At 48.8% G+C, this 20,957-nt stretch overlaps 2 protein-coding genes across 6 annotated transcripts in view; one reads left to right on the forward strand and one right to left on the reverse strand.

Annotated features, from left to right (window-relative positions):
* Positions 1 to 10,020, reverse strand: POLL (DNA polymerase lambda). 4 transcript variants are annotated; one of them, XM_032281377.1, is made up of 9 exons: positions 9,924 to 10,020; positions 8,931 to 9,091; positions 7,262 to 7,556; positions 6,389 to 6,551; positions 5,674 to 5,991; positions 4,577 to 4,750; positions 3,869 to 3,997; positions 1,345 to 1,513; positions 1 to 917 (listed from the first exon to the last, which is right to left on the reverse strand). In XM_032281377.1, exons 2-9 carry the CDS (start codon positions 9,043 to 9,045, stop codon positions 553 to 555), a joined length of 1,728 nt encoding a protein of 575 aa, XP_032137268.1. In that variant the 5' UTR covers positions 9,046 to 9,091; positions 9,924 to 10,020; the 3' UTR covers positions 1 to 552. The 4 variants fall into 4 exon arrangements, with proteins under 4 accessions (XP_032137268.1, XP_032137270.1, XP_032137269.1 ...); XM_032281379.1 differs by having other exon boundaries at positions 8,931 to 9,067; positions 9,924 to 9,999; XM_032281378.1 differs by having other exon boundaries at positions 8,931 to 9,135; positions 9,924 to 9,996.
* The window catches only part of DPCD (deleted in primary ciliary dyskinesia homolog (mouse)), a 22,364-nt gene continuing 11,422 nt past the window's right edge, over positions 10,016 to 20,957 (forward strand). The window contains exons 1-2 of one of the 2 annotated variants that reach the window (XM_032281381.1): positions 10,016 to 10,122; positions 17,250 to 17,330. In XM_032281381.1, coding sequence (XP_032137272.1) covers positions 10,059 to 10,122; positions 17,250 to 17,330 — 145 coding nt within the window. In that variant the 5' untranslated portion in view covers positions 10,016 to 10,058. The remainder of the gene's footprint in view (positions 10,123 to 17,249; positions 17,331 to 20,957) is intronic. The other variant, XM_032281382.1, reaches the window with a different exon arrangement.

Here is a 20,957-nt window from a genome sequence, read left to right on the forward strand (position 1 = left end):
TTCAATGTTAAATGCACTTTACTGGGCCTCTGGGCCTTCCAACACTGTCCCCACTGAGCCTGGGGCACCCCCTTTCCAGTACCACCAGCTGCACTGCCCAGAAAGCGGGGTGAGTAGAGGGAACACGTGTGGAATAGCTGTCCTACTGTAGAGGGTCCTGGATAGTGCCGACAGCAAGGCCACTTCCCTCCCCTGCCGCTTCTGGCCCCACCCAGCAGCTCGGCCTTTCCATAGCAGGGAAGGGGGATACCTGGGGCTTCAAACCAGCCACCAGCTCCTGCTTAAAATGGGGACAAGGGGCCACTTGCAAAATTCTTTGAGGGCAGTGGAGAGGTACAAGGGACGGCAGCTAGCTCCTGCCTGGGAGAGGGCGAGGTAGACCCTGGGAGCCAGGCTGGCTCTCGCCTTCAGGCCCAGAGCCCTGGGCCCAGCTCCCTGAGGAAGCTGGTGTTTGGAGCAGCGAGGTTCGGCCAGGTGAGGCTGGGGGGAGTACTGGTGGGCAGGAGGGGCAGCCAGTCCAACCCGGCTCTCCTCAGCACCCCCAGCGAGGGGTCACCAGTCCCGCTCGGCAGGTTCTCGGTAGGGGAGGCCTAAGAGCCTGAAGACATCCTTCTCAGTGGGAGTAGGCAGCACTCGGCCAGGCCCCATCTTGCAGCCTTGGGGGTTCCGGACCACAGCAGTGCTGAGGGCATGTTCTGACAGACTCATGCCCTTGGTCTTGGCCAGGGCCCGCATGGAGCGGTTGAAGTGTGCAGAGCCGGTGAAGTACAGCAGGGCACAGGCAAACTCACTGTAGGGTACCACGATGATGTCCAGGCGCCGGTGCCGCCGCCCTGGCCCGGGGAGCCGGCACACCCCCAAGTACTTCTGTTGCTGACCATTCTCCTCTTGGCTCACCAAGTCGTCTGTGAGGAACCCTGGCCCAACAGAGGGGACCACTGGGAGGGCTGGGAGCCAGGCCTGGGCTATCCCAGCCTCCCAGGTCTCTCCTGATCTCTAAGCTGGGGCTTGCCTAGGCATTAGCAGGGGTCACTACCCTCTCTGGGCCCTTCTCCTTTTCTATAAAACATGGATAGTAATTCCCATATCCCCCGTAGTGTCATGGAGAGATCAGATGAGATCCTCGGCCTTTAGGGTTCACTGAGCACCTCCACATAGGTGTGGCAGGGCTGCTTCATCCCTCCCTTGAGAGGATCCCAGCCCCGACAGAGAGGCGGGATGCTGGCAGGGCACTGCTCCTCTGCTTCCTGCCTCAGGAGTGGAACTCTGAGGTTCTCCCTCTCAGGGGCCCCCAGCCCTGTGCTGCCCTCCATCAACCTGCTCACCCAAGGATGGAGCTAATACCTTGCTGCCGAAGGCTGTCAAGGAGGCGGCTGAAGATACCCTGGTGGGACCGGCCATCTGGGTGAGTGATGAGCACATCAACATCACCACAGGTCACCTTTCCCCGTCGATATGAGCCACATGCCACACAGAGTAGCCTGGGGTTAAAGGCCTGGGCTGCTTTCTGGACCTGGGAAAGAGAGCAATGACAGGTAAGCGGCTGTGGGGAGCTCCTCTCCTACCGCAGCACAAGGGCCTTCCCTGACTCGGGCCCACACCCTCAGCTTATGCCCATTCCCAGACGCCTGCTGCCGGCCCTGGATAATCGACCCTGAGGAGCTGCTGTTCCTTCCCTTCGCTAGGACAGAAGAGAAGCAGCTCACTGTGCAGGAGGCAAGCCTGAGGAGAGATGGGAGAAGGTGCCAACCCTGCTTCTGAGAGTGGGCACTGAGCTTGCCCTGTGGAACTCTTTAAGGGTAGGAAAACAGAGGCTCTCTCTGCCCCAGCCCACGTGCCCATGTCTGTGAAACTCCACTTAGGACAAGGGGCCAGGTGCTGAAGGCCCTCAGCCAGGTCTAGGCAGCCCCACATATCTACTGATTTGGAGCTAGAGGTGGAATGTGTGAGCTGGGGCTTGAGGCCTGAGCAGGTGGCTGGCAGCATGGCCCAGGCCCAGGCCTGGGAGAAAGCGGAGCACAGAAATCCAGCTGCACCTGTGGGAAAGCAGAGGAAAGAAAGCAAAGAAGGGGCAGTTCTGAACCCACACCACATCCTTTCTTGGTGGGGAAGGAGCTGAGACAGCAACTGTCAGCTGAAGGATTGCCCCTCTCAGAGGAAAAACAAACCCCTTAGCCTCCACCCCTGAGACACTGAAGTTCTTTCATATGCAGATGACCTCCCGCCTCCACCCCAGGGCACTGAGAATTCTGGGGCCTGATACCTCAAGTCTCCTGACAGGAGGGCTCTGCTAATCCCCTTACTCCCTTCTTGAGCCTCCCAAGAGAATGGAAGGAGGAGGTCCACGTGAGTAATCCCATCAAAACTCCTATGGCTGGAGCCCTGACATGGGGGCACGGGAGGCCAGGTGGGAAGCCTCTTTTGTTCCAACAGGCTGGGGACTGACTGCAGCATTCTCCATGCCCGGACACCATGGCTGAGTGACACCATGGCTGAGTGACGGTGTCATCACTAGCACCAAGGCCTGGTGATGGGCAGACAAAGAGGCCTGTCCATCCATCTCACACCGGCCTCACAGCCCTGTGGCCTGGAATGGAGCTGGAGGCTGATTTCAACCAAACTGGGCCAGTCCCCATGGGATCCCACTCTATCAGAATCCCCAGCAAAAGTGAGCAAACTTGCCTCTCACAAGCAGCTCCTAATCCTAATGCCCACTGAATAATGACACGCCAAGCCCTAAATGCAGTCTAGTCTGTCTCTCATCTAGGTTTCAGATGAACCTAATCACTAACCCAACTCTAAATCAAACCTTATGTCTTGGACAACTACAAAACTTAAAAGCAACCAGCATTAAGAAAATCCTATGCCTAATGAAAGCCTAACTTTAACTCAATCTTTTTTTTTTTTTTTTTTTTGAGACAGAGTTAGAGAACAGGGTAGGGAGCTCTGAGAACCCCGTTGCCCAGGCTAGAGTGTAGTGGCACGATCTTGGCACACTGCAACCTCTGCCTCCCAGGTTCAAGCAAATCTCCCACCTCAGCCTCCCAAGTAACTGGGATTATAGGCATGAGCCACAGCACCCGGCTAACTTTTTGTATTTTCAGTAGAGATGAGGTTTTGCCATGTTGGCCAGGCTGGAAATTTTTGTATGTTTTATAGAGACAGGGTTTCACCATGTTGGCCAGGCTGGTCTCGAACTCCTGAGCTCATGATCCACCCGCCCTGGCCTCTCCCAAAGTGCTGGGATTAAAGGCGCGAGCCACAGCGCCTGGTCTTAACTCGATCTTGATGGAGCTTTCTTCCAGCCACAAACTGAATCCCACTGGCACTGTGCTCCTACACCAACTCTGCCCCAAATCCTGAGCCGGCCTCGGGTGGTCCATACATCCGGAAAAAACAAAAACCTTTGCACATTTGTGCATTCTGGGGAGAAAACAGCCCACAGTTTTCATCAGGTTCTCAAGAAGCTGGTGAAATAAAAATAAAATTAAATTAAAAAAACATTAAAAACCTCTGTTCTGATCTACCCTAGCCTCAAGAAATACAGATATAATTCGCCTGTAATCTAACCCTAACATTAACCCAATCCTAACACGAACCAGACAAGAATCAAATCTAATCCTAATAGGTCTGACTACTGAGAACTAGAATCCGGGGACCTGATGTTACAGCTCTTTCCTCCCAAAGCCACCCACCCCGGCCTCTGGGCCTGGAGCTTCAGTTTCAACTTGCTCTCTCCTCAATCTCTGGTGACCCAGTTTTCTCTGCCTGCTGTGCTCCCCAGCTGAGCAGTCAGGGGTTCTTGGCTTTGACTCAAGACCTTACAGCAGGACCTGGCTGTCCTCACTGCTCTGGGACACCTGCTTACTGTCTGCTCGATCTCTGTAGCCTCCTCTCTGGGCATGCGTTCCAGGAAGTCATTGTAATGCTTCAGGCCAATGGCCTGCTGGGTCGTCAGGGAGGCCTGGCTGCGGATTTCTTCCAGACTTCGGAAGCCCTGGAAAAAAGCAGCCAGATGGGAAGATGTGAGGCTCCAAGACCAATGAAGAGGTATGAGTGAGCACACACGAGGCTTCTATTGCCCCAGACTCTAGGGAAGGCTAGGGGCAGGACTGTCCTAGGGGTGGTTGGGTCTGTACTCAGCAGGACTTGGGAAAGGCAGGGGGTATGGAAAACATGCCGTAATCCAGCCTTGCCACTAACCTAAAATACAGTTCACGATTCCATCAGTCTGAGGATGGGCCTGGGCATCTTCATCGTTATCAAGCTCCCCTGGTGATTGTGAGTAGAGCCAGGATTGGGAACCACTGCTCTAGACATGCAGTGTCAAGGCCTGGCCTCCTTAGGAAGGCCCTTGCTGGACTCGGGAGACAGAGAAACATACTTCTTGTCTCTGCCTACTCTTTCTTAAGGATACCAAGCAACAAGGCTGCTCTGGGAGCTAAGGGGTCTATATGAGTCCTGGTTCCCTCGAAAAAATGGTCTCCCTATACTGTGGGTGCATTCCCATCAGAGAAAAGGGTAGAGAACTCCGAGACACAGCAAAACTGAAGTAGTGGCTGGGCTAGCATGTGACCTGTTGGTACCACATCTGGGCAGTCTTGCTTCCAGCTCCCCAGATATTGGAGAAGAGCTCCAAGACAGGCACGCTCTCACTGATATGGTCCAGCTTCCGCAGATGCCCACTCTCCAGGATCTCTACGATTTTCTCAGCCATCCGCTTCCCAATTCCAGGGATACTGCAGGCCTCCTAGAGGAGGAGGAAGCAGAGGCAAGAAAGAAGAGTGAGGAGATGGAGGAGGTTGAGCCAGTGGAGAGGAAGCTGACTCCTCTAGCAGATGCTGGGGAAAAAGCCAGCCTGGCTGCTTGGCAACTGTGTGGCTGTGTAAAGCTTGGGTTGTAGATAAAGATGAGAATTTTGGATAGAATGAGGGCTGGATAATTTGTCTTTTGGAGATCAGCAGTAAGAAGTAGAAAATAATGATGATATTAGTCACCACCACCACCACTACCACCATCATCATCATCATTCCAACAGCAAGAGCTAACATTTACCGAGAGCTTACTGTATGTCAGGTCCTGTGGTACAGGTTCCATTTCATTGAATAGTAGCCCCTTTTTACTAATGAGAAAACTGATGCTCTGAGAGTTTAAGTAACTTGACTAGAGTGACACAGTTAGTGAGTGACAGGAACCAGAATTCAAACCCTAGTCTGTTAGGCTTAAGAATCTAAACTTCTTTTTAAAAACCTTTTAAGCTGGGCACAGTGGTTCACGTCTGTAATCCCAGCACTTTGCAGGGCTGAGGAAGGTGGATCTCTGGGGCCCAGGTGCTTGAGACCAGCCTGGGTAACATGGCGAAACCCCATCTCTACTAAATAAATAAATAAACAAAATGAAAAATAAGAAAACTTTTAATTATGTTAAAAAATTCAAAAGTAGAAGGATCAGTATAACAAACCCCCAAGTACCCATCTCCCAGCTTCAACAACTATCAAGATTTTGCCAATCTGCTTTCATCAATTTTCCTTTTAGAAAAAAAAGGAAGTGCAAGTCCTAGACACCATAAAATCTTCACCATTGTACCAGAACCCCACTGGTGACTGGCAGCGCCTTCACTAACCCCTGGCTAGTAAAGAAAAGGCCCCTCTTCCCACCCTAGCCCCTGGCTACCTGGTACGAGGTGACAGGCTTGTGGAAGCTCTTGAGGGCATTGATGGCCTTGGCATAGCCCAGGGCCCTCCACTTGTCCCCCTGGACACTGTAGGCTTTGGCCAGAACTTCCAGCTTCTCTGTGATATGGAGGTTGTGGTTGGTCACCTTCTGGCTTGAGGGCTGTGCACAGACCCACTTATCCAGGACCTCAGGGGCTAGGCGAGGCTCACAGTCTCCCTCAATGGAGGTGGGGTAGTGGCCACTGATGAGGGCTTCCAGATCAGCTGTGCTAACCTGGGTTTCTTCCCCGTCACTGGTTTCATCGTCAGAGATGGGCTTGGGGTAGAAAAGGAAAGGAAACAATAAATTCTTATTCTCCAGGAGAAGGGACCCTTGAAGATGGGGGTCATGGGGTCATCTTTGTCAGGGGGAGGGTCTTCTAGTCAGACCTAAGAATGGGGCGGGCCTTCTGCATCAGACTTGGATCTCCTTGAGTGTGGGGCCACATTCCCTTAAGCTCCCCCCAGTACCTAGCCCTAGGATCCCCAGTGGTGTGTGGTAGATGTGGCCTAGATGAATGCGTCAGTGATGAGTGTTAGGAAGAGCTAAGTGGCTTCACAATAGCTCTCCTTTCTCAGGGGCCTGCGACTTTCTGAACAGCCATCAGGCCCTCCCCATTTCTGTGATCTGTTTCCTAGGGGAAGGGAGCTCTGAGGGATGGCAGGCTCCTGACCTGGGCTTGGGTGTTTGGTGCCTCTTTTGTCTTTTGGGGAGGAGACACAGGTCTGGTGGGAGAAGGAGGAGGAAAAAGCGCTGTCTGAAGCAGGGCCTCATGGGTGCCAGAAGGAATAGAAGAATCCTGCTCTGTCTTGCTTGGCTGTGGCTGGTCCAAGTACCTATGGGGATAGTGATAGGTGGTTAAGACACCAAAGGTCTCACCCTTTATCTGTCCCCAGTCCTTCTGTACTCCAAAATACTTGGTTTCCCCATGTGTCCAATTAAAACAATGAGTTTTTTGAGGTGTTCGGGATTTATTTTGAGACAGGGTCTTGCTCTGTCACCCAGGGTGGAGTAGGGTGTTGCAATCAAGGCTCAGTGTAGCTCCAACCTCCCGGGCTCAATCAATCCTCCCACCCTAGCCTCTTGTACCTGGGACTACAGGCACACACTACCATGCCTGGCTAATTTTTAAATTAATGGTAGTTTTTTTTTTTTTTTTTTTTTTTTTTTTTTTGTTTTGAGACGGAGTTTCGCTCTTGTTACCCAGGCTGGAGTGCAATGGCGCGATCTCGGCTCACCGCAACCTCCGCCTCCCGGGTTCAGGCAATTCTCCTGCCCCAGCCTCCTGAGTCGCTGGGATTACAGGCACACGCCACCATGCCCAGCTAATTTTTTGTAGTTTTTAGTAGAGACGGGGTTTCACCATGTTGACCAGGATGGTCTCGATCTCTTGACCTTGTGATCCACCCGCCTCGGCCTCCCACAGTGCTGGGATTACAGGCTTGAGCCACCGCGCCCGGCCAATGGTAGTTATTTTTAATAATTTAAGAAGAGAGCTCAAGATGCTACTAGAAAACATTTTTTAAAAAGACTGGGATCAACCCACCTACTAGGGATGAAGATGCTGAATCCAGCTACATCCACGAGCCTCCTCTCCTGAAGGCACAAGCTCAGCCAGGCTGACTTCACCAGCTGAGCACCCTGGGGCAGCTGGGGTAATCCGAGAAGGCGGAGGGCCCGCTCGTAGTCCATGCCATCATCCACCACAATGTGAGTGACACCTGGGGCCTGGGCAGGGCATAGCTGGCCACCATGCTGGACAATCTGCTTCTCAAAGAGTTCTGCCCGGGCTCGTCCAATGCCAGTGCGTACGACATGGGCCCGAAGGGAGCTCAGCCACTCTGTGGAAGGAACATCCAGATGACTACTGTCGTAACATTTTTATCTGCCACCCCCTGGCTACAACATAACTTCTAACATTATCTGAATGAAGTGTTTACAGTCCGCTACCCTGAAAATAAGCATTTCCCTTCCATCCAGTTTCCTTTCTACATATAGCAAATTTTCTCACAGGCCAGCACTCGAATGTAAGGGACAATAATTTTTTTTTTTTTTTTTTTTGAGATGGAGTCTGGCTCTGTTGCCCAGGCTGGAGTGCAATGGCGTGATCTCAGCTCACTGCAACCTCCACCTCCTGGGTTCAACTGATTCTCCTGCCTCAGCCTCCCGAGTAGCTGAGATTACAGGCAAGTGCCACCATGCCTAGCTAATTTTTGTATTTTTAGTAGAGACGGGGTTTCATCATGTTGGCCAGGATGGTTTCCATCTCTTCACCTCATGATCTGCCCGCCTTAATCTCTCAAAGTATTAGGATTACAGGTGTGAGCCACCTTGCCCGCCCGGGACAAGGATACATCCTGTTTCCTGGTGCAACCTAGAAGTGTCTGGCACATTGTAAGTAACCTGTAAATATCTGTTGAATTAATGCCTCCTCCCTTCTTACTTTGTTTTGTTTGTTTTTTTGAGACAGGCTCACTCTGTCGCCCAGGCAGGAGTGCAGTAGCATGATCTCAGGTCACTGCAACCTCCATCTCCCGGGTTCAAGCAATTCTCGTGCCTCAGCCTCCCAAGTAGCTGGGACTACAGGTGTGTGCCACCATGCCTGGCTAATTTTTTGTATTTTTAGTAGAGATGGGATTTTGCCATGTTGCCCAGGCTGGTCTCACACTCCTGAGTTCAGGTGATCTGCCTGCCTCAGCCTCCCAAAGTGCTGGGATTACATGCATGAACCACCACACCCCGCCTCCCTCCTTACTTTGAATCCCTTATCATTTATTCTTTCAACAAAGCACATATTTCTTGCCATTACATGTGTTTCTTGCCCTTACAGTCTGCCAGACCTGACAATCCTGTCCCCAAAGCCTCTGCCATTTATTTGTCAATTTGGCTGCAAAACAGCTAACAACAAACCTGGGTAATGGAGGGGATTTCTGCCCAGTCCCCCAGGACAAAAATTCTACTGGTCATTCCCTGAGGGTCCAGGGAGTCTTTTCTGATTAATAGAGGTCTCTGGGTAGAAAAGAAGATAACACAGCAAATGGCCTGTCCCAGATCCAGGACCAAGCTTAGTACAAAGCAGGTACAAACAGCCCTGCAAGCCCTGGACAGGCAAAGTCAGCTCCAATATCTGATTCTGGACATGAACAACGTAGGGCTGAAGTGCATGAAGGCTGAGAGTTCAAGGGAAGGAGGGTTCTGAGGGTGGGTGAGCTCACCTGCTGCTGCTTCTCCCTCTTCCCTCCTGGGAATCTTTGCAAGTACTTTTGATGATGCATCGGCATGATTTTTCTTCCGCTTGGGAAATGCCTTCAAGATACCCCTGGGATCCATTGAAGTATGGCTGGATCCCAGTCTATTAGAGGGTTGGCCAGGGCAGCTGTCAGGTGGAAATTCAGAATTTAGCTTCTCCAACCTATTTGCCTATGGAGGTAGGGTGTTTCCTGACCAGGCCTTGGGGATAGCAGCCCACTTCGGGGAGACAGTGGTTGTGGGGGGCCTCCTCAAACCGCGTTAAACTTCACTGGTGTAGCCTAGCTTCACACTCCCCAGCCTTTCAAAGTGTTAGTCTTTCGGAGTATTAGGGGAAATGAGGAGAAGACTGGGACCATTGGGCGTACTTTTGAGGAGCAGGAAACAACACCATTCCTCAGTGGGGTTGCTCTAAGGATTCAGCACAGCCCTACTGCTGCAGCCCCCTTCTGAAGGGCTTTACCAAAATGGGATACTGGGTTAGGGAATCGAGCTTTAGGGAGTGCAGCGGAGACTGGGGAGAACCTGCACCATAAACCCCACATAATCTTTCTCTACCTTCAACACAGAGTTGCAGAGGAAAACCTAAGGAGGGGGACTTTCGGGGGATGAGTGGGAACGCCCTGCACCTGCCCTGGTTTCAGCCACTCGGCACGGGAGTGCTCAGCCCCACAGCTGCGGGGAGATGGGGCACGGCCGCAGCAGCTGTGGGGCACTCTCCGGGATTGGAAGAGTCTCGGTCTCGCAGCTGGGGGTGGAGAAGGCCCGGGCAGGTGTGCTGTACCCGCCGTGTACGCAGCTGGTGCAGGCCGGGGAATCCCAGCTTCGGGCTAGAGGAAAGCTGGAGCGCCCGACCCCGGCCCCAAGAGTCCCTCTCCAACCCCCGAAGTCGGTCCCCGGGTGGGTTCGACAACTGGCCAAGCTGATCACCCGCGGGTGGGCAGGAATAAGCCACTTACCAGGAGAGCCAATGAGAGCGGACGAAGGGGGAAAGGAGGGCAAATGGCCAGAATAGCTTCCGAGTCAGCCGGAAGTGACCCTCAGTGGAATGGTTGCCATGGCAGCGGCCGGGCGCGCTGCTTGGCAGAGGGAAGATGGCGGTGACGGGATGGCTGGAGAGTCTGCGGACGGCCGAGAAGACTGCGCTGCTGCAGGATGGTAACTCGAGGGCCCCCGCGAGCTCCCTCGTTTTTTTCCCCCAGGGTCCGCCCCACAGGAAAAGCCTCAAGGTCGGCAGAGCTGAAAGGGTCTCGGCGGTCAGCCGGGCCAGGTCCCTGCATTTGTAGATGAGGAGACTGAGGCTCAGAGATGACGTGACTGGAACACAGGTCTCCGGACACCGACTAGATTCCTCTATATCAGCTCGCTCTGCTTTGAGTTTGTTGCAAATATAATAATTTCTTTCACATTAATTATCTCATTTGCTCCTCACCACTGTCCTGAGAGGCTAATTTTTCACCCCGTTTTACAGAAGAGGAAACTGACCTCCAAGAATGTTTTAGACTTTAGTGAGGAGGGAGGCCTGGGCTGTAGTTCCGACTCTGCCATTAATTCACCACGGGCTCTCCAGTCGGCCCTTTTATTTGTTTAGACCTCACTTTCCTCGTCTGTAAAATGAAGTGGATGGGCTACCACTGAGGCCCTTTCCAGCTGTAATATTTTTGTAAAGTGAACTTTTTTTTTTTTTTATTAAAGACGGGGTTTCACCATGTTGGTCAGGCTGGTCTTGAACTCCCGACCTCAGGTGATCCGCCCGCCTTCGCCTCCAAAGTGCTTGGATTACAGGCGTGAGCCAGCACGTCCGGCCTAAACTGAACCTCTTAATGTTTTCTGTGTCTTTAGGAGAGCTAGAGCAAGGACCAAGGGCTGTGCCTGGAAGAGGTGGGCACAGGGGCATGGATACCTAACTTTTTCCCACCCTAGGATTGGCCGATGTCGGCCCCCTGTGCACTTGGGTCCTTTCTGAACCCACTGGGGAGCCAGGATGAATTGGGTCTGAAGTTCCTGAGGTTTTGAAGATAACAGCAGGTGACTCACATTCACAGGTAGAGGCCAGTCAAGGCAGCCTGAAGTTTGTGGAAATTAAAATCACTTGCTCTTTCTTGCAGCATTTAAGGAGGCTTTTACTATGTGCCAAGCTCTAAACTTGAACCGAAAGAAAAAGATATGTTGTCCCAGGACTTAGAGTGGTTGGGAAAAACATGTATGCAAATAATAAGATGTGCTAAATAGAGGTTGTAAACTTGTATAAAATGGTAGGAAATAATGAAGGTGTAAATGACACCTCTTTGGAGAAAGACCCAGCAGAAGTGATGATATTTCTGGGTCCTAAACAATTAATAAGGCCAGGCACAGTGGCTCACGCCCATAATTCCAACACTCTGGGGGGCCAAGGTGGTCGGATCATTTGAGCTCAGGAGTTCAAGACCAGCCTGAGCAACATGGCTAAACTTTGTCTCTACAAAAAATACAAAAATTATGGCTGGGGGTAGTGGCTCATGCCTGCAATCCCAGCACTTTGGGAGGCCAAGGTGGGTGGATCACTTGAGGCCAGGAGTTTGGGACCAGCCTGGCCAACAAAGTGAAACCCCGTCTCTACTAAAAATAAAAAAATTAGCCAGGTGTGGTGGTGTGTACTGGTAATTCCAGCTACTCCAGAGGCTAAAGCAGGAGAATCACTTGAACCCAGGAGATGGAGGTTGCAGTGAGCTGAGATCACACCACTGCATTCCAGCCTGGGTAACAGAGTGAGTGAGACTCTGTCTCAAACAAAAAATAAAAATTAGGTGGGTGTCATGGCACATGCCTGTAGTTCCAGCTACTTGTGGTGGCTAAGGCCAGAGGATCGCTTGAGCTGGGGAGGTAGATGCAGCAGTGAGCCAAGATCATGCCACTGCACTCCAGCTTGGGCGACAGAGCGAGACCCTGTCTCAAAACACAGAAGGAAAAAAAAAAAAAAAGAATTAATAGGTGTTTGCTGAGTGAAGAAGAGGATAGCTATTCAAGGAAGAATGACTCACGTATAAAGGCCCATATGTGAAGGTGTGAAGGTACATGGATGATTACTAGAGGAATAACAAAACGTTTAGTGATGTTAAAGCAGTAACTCAGTCAGAACAAACCACCTATAACTATGTCAGGTGCTATTCTAGGTGCCAGGATAGAAGGGAGAATAAAAAGCTCCCTTTTCTTAAGCAGCCATGAGGGGAAGTTGTAGGAAATGAAGAGAGATTACAGATAGATTGGGACATATTGTGATAGATATCTTATACCTTGCTAAAGATTTAGGACATTTTTTCATAGGACAGTAGTTTTTGTTTTTATTGTGGTAACAAATACATAACAGGATTTAGCATTTAATTTTTAAGTGTACAGTTCTGTGGCATTAAGTACATTCACATTGTTGTACAACTGTCACCACCATCCAGCTCCAGAACTTCTTAATCTTTCTCAACTGAAGTTTTGTGTTTTGTTTTTTGGAGATAGGGACTTACTCTGTCACCCCAGCTGGGGTACACTGGTGCGATCTTAGCTTGAACTCCTAGGCTCATGTAATTCTCCCACCTCAGCCTATTGAATAGCTGGGACTACAAGCATGTGCCACTACACCTAGCTCAAGTGAAACTCGGTACCCACCAAATGCCAAGTCCTCATTCCCTCCTCCCCCATCCCCTGGCAACCACCATTCTACTTTCTGTCTCTATGAATTTGACTGCTCTAGGAACCTCATCTAAGTGGAATCATACAATATTTGTCCTTCTGTAACTGGCGTATTTCACTTAGCATAATGCTTCAGGTTCATCCGTGTTGCCACAGTTGGATGCTTCCAACTGTGCCATTAATTCACCACGGGCTCTCCAGGCAGCCCTTTACTTGTTTGGACCTCATTTTCCTCATCTCTAAAATGAAGTGGATGGGCTACCATTGTTATGTCTGGGGTCCTTTCCGGCTGTGATATCCTTTGTAAAGTTCCCTGTGTTTTTAAGGGAGATGCAGCAAGGACCAAGGGCTGTGCCTGGAAGAGGTGGGCACAGGGGTATGGATATTGTAGCATGTGTCAAAATTTCACGCCTTTTGAAGGTTGATACCCCATTGTATGTCTATACTGCGTTCTGTTTATTCATTCATCGTCGATGGACATCTGGGTTGCTTCCACCTTTTGGGAATTGTGAATAATGCTGCTCTGAACATGAGTCTACAAATATCCACTCCAGTCCCTGCTTTCACTATTTCTGGGCACAGCAGTGTTTAAACAAATGTTTTATCAGCCTGGATTTTGTGAAGTTCTTTTGTTAGTAGCATCACAAAATGATGTTGTTAGGTTCCCCCCAACCCCAAACCGAAAAACAATTTAGTATTGCATATGTAGATATGCCTTGTCCAACTTGCAGACTTAAGCCCAGGTGTGTAGGAGGGGTGTGGAGAGTGGGGGTGTTACTCCCTTCCACCAAGAATCATGGCTGTTGATATCTTGGATTGGATAATGATAATCCAATTTACTTTTGATTTTTTTTTTTTTCCTTGAGATGGAGTCTTGCTCTGTCGCCCAGGATGGAGTGCAGTGGCATGATCTCGGCTCGCTGCAACCTCCATCTTCCACATTCAAGCGTTTCTCCTGCCTCAGCCTCCCAAGTAGCTGGGATTATAGGCACCTGCCACCACGCCCGGCTAATTTTTGTATTTTTAGTAGAGATGGGGTTTCACCATATTGGCCAGGCTGGTCTCAATCTCTTGACCTCGTGATCCACCCACCTCAGCCTCCCAAAGTGCTGGTATTACAGGTGTGAGCCACTGCACCTGGCCTACTTTTAATTTTTTTTTTTTTTTTTAACCAAAACTGACCACGTTTTGGACATGGGTTTTTTTTTTTTTTAAGAAATTACGTTCACTGTGGAAATATGAAAAATAAAGATAAATAAAAATAAAGTTTAATACTACCACCCAGATAATCATAATTTACTTTTTTTTCTTTTTTTCTTTAAACAGAGTCTCGATCTGTCACCCAGGCTGTAGTGTGCAGTGGTGTGATCTTGGCTTACCGCAACCTCTGCCTTCCAGGTTCAAGCGATTCTTCTGTCTCAGTCTCCCAAGTAGCTTGAATTACAGGCATGTGTCATATGCCCAGCTAATATTTTTTGTATTTTTAGTAGAGACAAGTTTTCACCATGTTGGTCAGGTTGGTCTTGAATTCCCGATCTCAGGTGATCTACCCACCTCAGCCTCAGCCTCCCAAAGTGCTGAGATTACAGGCATGAGCCACCATCACTTTTGTTGCCCAAGCTGCAGTGCAATGGCGCGATCTCGGCTCACTGCAACCTCCGCCTCCTGGGTTCAAGTGATTCTCTGGCATCAGCCTCCCGAGTAGCTGGGATTACAGGCATGTGCTATGACACCTGGCTAATTTTTTGGTATTTTTAGGAGAAACAGCGTTTCACTATGTTAGCCAAGCTGGGCTCAAACTCCTGACCTCATGTGATCTGTCTACCTCGGCCTCCCAAAGGGCTGGGATTACAGGCATGAGCCACTGCGCATAGCCCATAATTTACATTTTTTTTTTTTTTTTTTGAGACAGAGTCTCACTCTGTCCCCTAGGCTGAAATGTAGTGGTACAATCTCCGCTCACTGCAACCTCCACCTGGGTTCAAGCAATTATCCTGCCTCAGCCTCCCGAGTAGCTTGGATTATAGGCACGTGCCACCATGCCCAGCTAATTTTTTGTATTTTTAGTAGAAACAGGGTTTCACCCTGTTAGTCGGGGTGGTCTTGAACTCCTGACCTCGTGATCCACCTGCTTGGGCCTCCCAAAGTGCTAGGATTACAGGTGTGAGCCACTGTGCCTGGCCCCCCATAATTTACATTTTTATATGTAAACTTCTATGTTATTCCATGTGTACACTCAAAGATATTTTTTCTTTTACAAAAATATAATACTAACATTCTCAAGAATTTATATAAACATATTTCTAGACTAAATATAGTATTAAAGTGAAGATAAGTATCTCATAATCATTGGGTAAGGGAGGATGCTCTAAGTGCAACTTCTAAGGCAGTAACCACAAAAGAAGAAAATATATAGTTGATTTTATAAAAACTAAACACTTGTGTTGGGCACCTGTAATCCCAGCTACTGGGAAGACTGAGGCAGGAAGATTGCTTGAGCCCAGAAGTTTGAGGCTGTGGTGTGCTAAAATCATGGCCTGTGAATAGCCACTGCACTCCAGCCTAGGAAACATAGCAAGACACTCTTAAAAAACAAAAAACACTTGTTTGGGAAAACCCACTTTAAACAAAGTTAAGGGCCAGGTGTGGTGCCTCACACCTGTAATCCCAACACTTTGAGAGGCCAAGGTGGGAGGATTGCTTGAGTTCAGGAGTTTGAGATCAGCCTGGGTAACATAGTAACACCCTGTCTCTAAAAAAAATTTTTTTTTTAATTAGCTGGGCACGGTGGTGTGCGACTGTAGTCCCAGCTACTCAAGAGGCTGAGGTGAAGGATCACTTGAGCCCATTGCACTCCAGCCTCGGCAATAGAGTGAGACTCTGTCTCAGAAAAAAAAAAAACCTTAGTTTAGTTTTCCTCATCTATGAAATACAGGTAATAAAGACACATAGGATTATTGGGAGAATTAAATTTGATAAACATGTGAAGTGCGTGGGTTTAGTAAATGCGGCATCCTGCCTAGACTCGAGGCTGGATGTCAAGGGGAGACGATGGTCAAGCAAGACCCCCTCGGCTCCTCCCAGGCAGTACCTTGGACCCCGCTTCTGACAGGAGAGCCCTTTCTAGTGCCTGTGAGCCATCTGAATGATTAAGGGTGGTATAACCTAGGGCCCTCCTGAGAAGCCCTACAAATTTAGGGATGAGTTTATCCAGAATACAGATTAGGAATGGCTCAAGGGAACTGTATCCCAGAGAAGTGAACTGGACAGGAAAAAGGCACCCTGGGGCTCTTATTCATCCAGCATATGTAGGATACTTGTCTACTGGATGTTCATGCTCTGCTGCTAGTTTACTGAGGAGTCTGCCTATATCTACTTCCCTGTCTATAAAAAGAAAGGGGAAATTACATAGCCACTCTTAAGCAAATGCTCCAGGGGTAGAGGAACTGGGCTAGGAGACCCCCTTAGTTTCTTCTATTCTTTCAATGGATAGTGCATCAATGTTTATTCATTCTTTCAATCAGTATATAGTTGAACTCCTAATATATGCCAGGAGCCACGTTTGGTCTTTAGGAAACCATAGGCATGGGGATAAAACCCCTCCTATCTAGTAGAAAAGACAGGAGATAATCAAAGAGTCACATAAGTAGATATAAAATCATAACCAAAGTAAATGCCATGAAGAAAGTACATGGGGACTTAACATCATGTCACTGTGTGATAGGAATCGTCTGGAGATGTGCAGAAGGCAGAGCACTGGCATGGCTGAAGGGAGTGCTTTGTCAGGAAACCCAATCCAGTGTCTTGAACACATAGGCTTGGTTTTAGGAAGTGGAGAGAGAAAGATAAATATAGTGTCATTCATGGGAAGACAAATGCTTTGGAAAGTATCATGGGGTGGGGCATGGTGGCTCACACCTGTAATCCCAGCACTTCGGGAGGCCAAAGTGAATGGATCACCTGAGGTCAGGAGTTCAAAACCAGCTTGGTCAACATGGTGAAACTCTGTCTCAACTAAAAATACAAAAAAAATTAGCTGGGCTTGGTAGCAGGGGCCTGTAATCCCAGCTACTTTGGGAGGCTGAGGCAGGAGAATCGTTTGAACCCAGGAGGCGGAGGTTTCAGTGAGCCAGGATTGAGCTATTGCACTCCAGCCTGTGTGACAAGAGCGAAACTATCTCAAAAAAAAAAAAAAAAGTATCATGGTATGTAGTAAATGTTCTGCTATAGATAATAAAGCATTAGGGAGGCACACATGAGGACGTGATTAATCCTGCCAAGGTGGCTGGAGATGATAGTGGAGGAAGACTTCCCAGTGAAAGTGACATTTGAGCTGTATTTTGAAGGGCAAAGAAGAGTTCCACAGATAGGAAGAAGTATGGAACTGTTGCTAGTAGAGGAAACAGCAAAGCAAAGATACATTCAAGGAAAGCTTCAGAAAGGGGAGCGTCTCTGGACATGTTTTAAAGTAATGGTGGGTGATGGTTGGCAAGGACGTTGGGGAGACCCTGGTGGGTTCCTCAGTACTCCTAGGGCTCGTGCTGTTTCCCAGGTAGGCCCCTTGATCTGCAAGGAACAGGGTAAGAGGAGGCTTTCAGGTAAGGGGCTCTCTGTTTTGTGCGTAGGGAGAAGGAAGGTGCACTATTTGTTCCCAGACGGCAAGGAAATGGCTGAAGAATATGACGAGAAGACAAGTGAACTACTTGGTAAGTGATGGAGGTTCCCAGTGGGCCTTTGGGAATACCTGGGGCTGACCTAAGCACAGCAAACACTCCTAGCCCTAGGCTTGAGGGAGGAGCCTAGATCAAATGTAGAAGCTGGGAGAGACTGAGCCCTTGAGACAAGAATGTTCCTGAGAATCTAGGCACCAAAAGTGGAATGGAAGTCCTTTTGGCCAGTAAAAGACATCCCCACCCCTTGCCCCAGACAAATGATAGCGTGAGTAATTATAAGATGTAGAGAAACAATTGGGAAAAAACTTTACACAGGAGGTGGTATTAGAAGTGAGTCTTGTAGGTTGAGGAGGGTTAAGGGTAGGCTTTCACCACAATTTTTTTTCCTTGTTTTTTTTTTTGTTTTGTTTTCTGAAGCCACACCAGAAGTAAGCGAGTATCAGAAGCTGAGCTCTGACCTTGCCTCAAAGGCAACACTGTAAAATAGTCCTCATTTTGAAGAGCATCTGAGTGAAAGAGGGTCAAAACAGTGACTTTGCAGCCTGGTCATTTTCATTCCTGCAGCCCCTTTCCTCTAAGAACAGGCTCATGGGGAGGGGCTCCAGCTCAGATTTCTGGGAATTATTTGATTTGTCCACTCTCTGTTCCCAGGTGTGTACATCAGCATTACTCAGCTTCCCAGAGCTAGGTGGCTGGCTCTTTGACCCAGAGACCAAGGCTGTCAGCAGTGGGAGTTGGTCTTTTTATTAAGTTCCATCTGAAATGCTAAGACCAATGATGGAATCATGGGCTGGGTTATTTTCTTGTCATTATTCTTGGCTTTAATTTCTTCCTGGGTCTGATCGACAGATAGTATTGGTGAGGGAATTTCTTTTTCCCTTTTTCTGACAGCTCATAAATGTCTAGAACCGACAACATGGATTGCACTGGCTTGCATTCCCTCAGTCTCCAGTCTTAAAATGTTTGTCCTGCGCATGTTCAGTCACACAGTGAAGTGTTGATCCCTCCCTATTATGAGCTGCTTGGGCTCCAGTCCCAATTGGTTTAGTCTGGTGCTATTAAAAATCTTGATGTGTTTAGCATATGACACTGATTCGGTGGAAACCAATACAGTAGTAATATCCTCACAAAGCATTGTAATTTATAGTGCTCCCAGGGGATGACAGGCTTGGAATGTCTAACAGGGGAGAACTTATGAAAGCAGAGGTCACGTGGACTAGCCACCACCACAGCCAGGCCATAGAGTAGCCGTAGCTCCTCGCCCCCAGCCCCCGTGCCTCTTCTCTTCTCCACACAGGGCAAATAAAACAGCTATAGCTGTAAAAACAAACAAATAAAACCCAGGCTTCTTTGTTGTGCTTGGACATGAAACTGAAATTAAAAACAAATATAGGTTTCTTCATTTGTAGCACTGTGTGCCCTGACATCCCACATTCACTTGTCACTTCCCCTGGTGGCAGGTGGGGAATAGATCATGGCTTCCAAACTCATCTTTCTCAAAAGCAGAAATGGAGGAGAAGACTGTTCACAGGAGAACACTGTTTGGCTAAAGTTTACCTAATAGTGATATTAATATTGTGATTCTTGCTGGGCACCATGCTAAGTGCTCTACATGAATTACCTCATTTACTCATCCTCATTAAAGCCCTATGAGGTAGATACTCTTGTCCCCATTTTACACTTGGAAAAAATGGAAGCTCAAAGAGGTTAAGCACCTTGTTCAGAATTATGTAGCTAGTTTCTAAGCCAGGATTTAAGCCTGGCTCTTCCCAATTAAGAGCCCATGCTTTAGTCCTCAGTGAAGTCCTCGACAACATAGTGTTGGCAGCAGAGAAGACTGAGTCCAACTTTCTTTTCTTTTGACTATGTTTTTCTTTTCTCAGAATGGCTTGAGTGGGGACTGATGAGTAGACAGGAGGACCTCACTTGAGCCGCTGGGCCCCAGCTTTAGAACAGCAGATCTTTTTTTTTTTTTTTTTTTTTGAGCCGGAGTCTCGCCCTATCACCAGGCTGGAGTGCAGTGGCATGATCTTGGCTCACTGCAACCTCTGCCTCCCAGGTTCAAGCAGTTCTCCTGCCTCAGCCTCCCAAGTAGCTGGGATTACAGATGTGCACCATCATACCCAGCCAAGCTTTGTATTTTTAGTAGAGATGGGGTTTCACCATTTTGGTCAGGCTGGTCTCAAACTCCTGACCTTGTGATCCACCCACCTCAGCCTCCCAAAGTGCTGGGATTACTGGCATGAGCCACCATGCCCAGCCTCAGCAGATCTTTTTCTTACTCTTGCTCCTGTCCTCCATTTTTCCAGCTAATTATACAAATTTGATAATTAGCCAAACTAATTGAGGTTTTCTGTTAGAAAAACTCAAAAGTAATTTACAGAATTGCCAATAGGTATGCGTCAGTCAGAGACAGAGTTCTTCCAGTCGGTCTTAATAAGCATGTTAGTGTCGTATTTTTTTCCTATCCTCTCAGTGGTATTCATTCCCACCCCCCACAATGATTGCTATATGTATTCATAGAGGAAAAACTGAAGGCCTTATGACAATGATCGGAACATCAAACCAGCCTGAGAAGAACACAGCATGTCCAAGGGGGCTGAGGCTGAAGGGCAGGCCATCCCCCAGCGATTACATTCGGATTACCGACTTAATCTGCTTTGGTATTTGACCGCCAGCCTAACCACCCCAGGCTGCATTTGGAGGATATTGAGCACTTTCATCCCCAAGCACTTCACTGGCTTTATAAATGACCCACTCGATTCCCTTCAGCCTCCTCTGGGATGGGACATGGCAGCTGTTTAATAGCCACATAGCAATGTTGCAGTGTTTTAGGGCAGAAAAGAAGAATCCTGCATCCATTTTAAGCTGCAGGGAGTATTTAGGGAAGGGGAATGTAATTATCCACATTGGAAGTGGGCCAGGCTTGGAGCTTTGGGGAAAGAGGCCTTTAGGACTTCTACTTTCCAGCTCACCTGAAAGATGGGGCCTCCTCTCAGCAGTCTGGGACATCAGCCTGCTTCCTGCTGACTTAGAAAAAAGGCCCCAGGCGCCACCTCCTTTATATATGCCCCATCAGACCCTTCACCAGGGTTGAAAGTCTCCTTTCCAAGGTCTGGCCGGGGCTCAGCTGGGAAGATATGACAGTGTCCCGGGGAGCTGCCTCACACACACCAGTTTGGGTTTAACATGTAATCAAATCAGAGTGACAGCAGGTGGAAACACTTCTGTTGCCGCAGGAGCCGTCCTTGAGTTTGGGAACAAAGACGGGGACAAGAAAGACAAGACAAAGCGTGCATTTGCACATGTGCGTTCCTGCCCGTGTGTCTGTGCGTGGGAAAAATAAGAAGGACTTCATCAAAATCTTTTATTGGGTCTTATCTCTAGAGGGAATGAGAAGGGAGACTTTCTTCTGCATTGTAACAAAATTTAATTCTCAAGGTGTTGAAACAAAAAATGAAGGTGAAGCGGCCAGAGGTGTCAAATTCCCTGAGTGGCTTTTAAGGTCAGAAGTAAGGAAACTAGCAGCTGACTTTCTTCCTTCTTTGAATATTTTTTGGGAAGCTTTCTGTGTAAAACTCAATTCGTTGGAGTAAGAGTGCACAGAAAATTCTGGGGTGGTTACTGCCCCTCCGGACCACCTGGTGCTATATTGTACGT

Source organism: Sapajus apella, unplaced genomic scaffold (assembly GCF_009761245.1).
Source record: "Sapajus apella isolate SASKATOON/1434 unplaced genomic scaffold, GSC_monkey_1.0 scaffold13, whole genome shotgun sequence".
NCBI lineage: Eukaryota > Metazoa > Chordata > Mammalia > Primates > Cebidae > Sapajus > Sapajus apella.

What these genes read in the sequence shown, in the direction of transcription:
- POLL (XM_032281377.1), bottom strand. Translation starts at nt 9,045, where the DNA reads ATGGATCCCAGGGGTATCTTGAAGGCATTTCCCAAGCGGAAGAAAAAT. An exon ending in AGAGGGAGAAGCAGCAGCAG is followed by an intron (nt 7,557 to 8,930) that starts GTGAGCTCACCC and finishes TTCCTTCCACAG; the next exon opens with AGTGGCTGAGCTCCCTTCGG. An exon ending in CACCAAACACCCAAGCCCAG is followed by an intron (nt 5,992 to 6,388) that starts GTCAGGAGCCTG and finishes TTCTACCCCAAG; the next exon opens with CCCATCTCTGACGATGAAAC.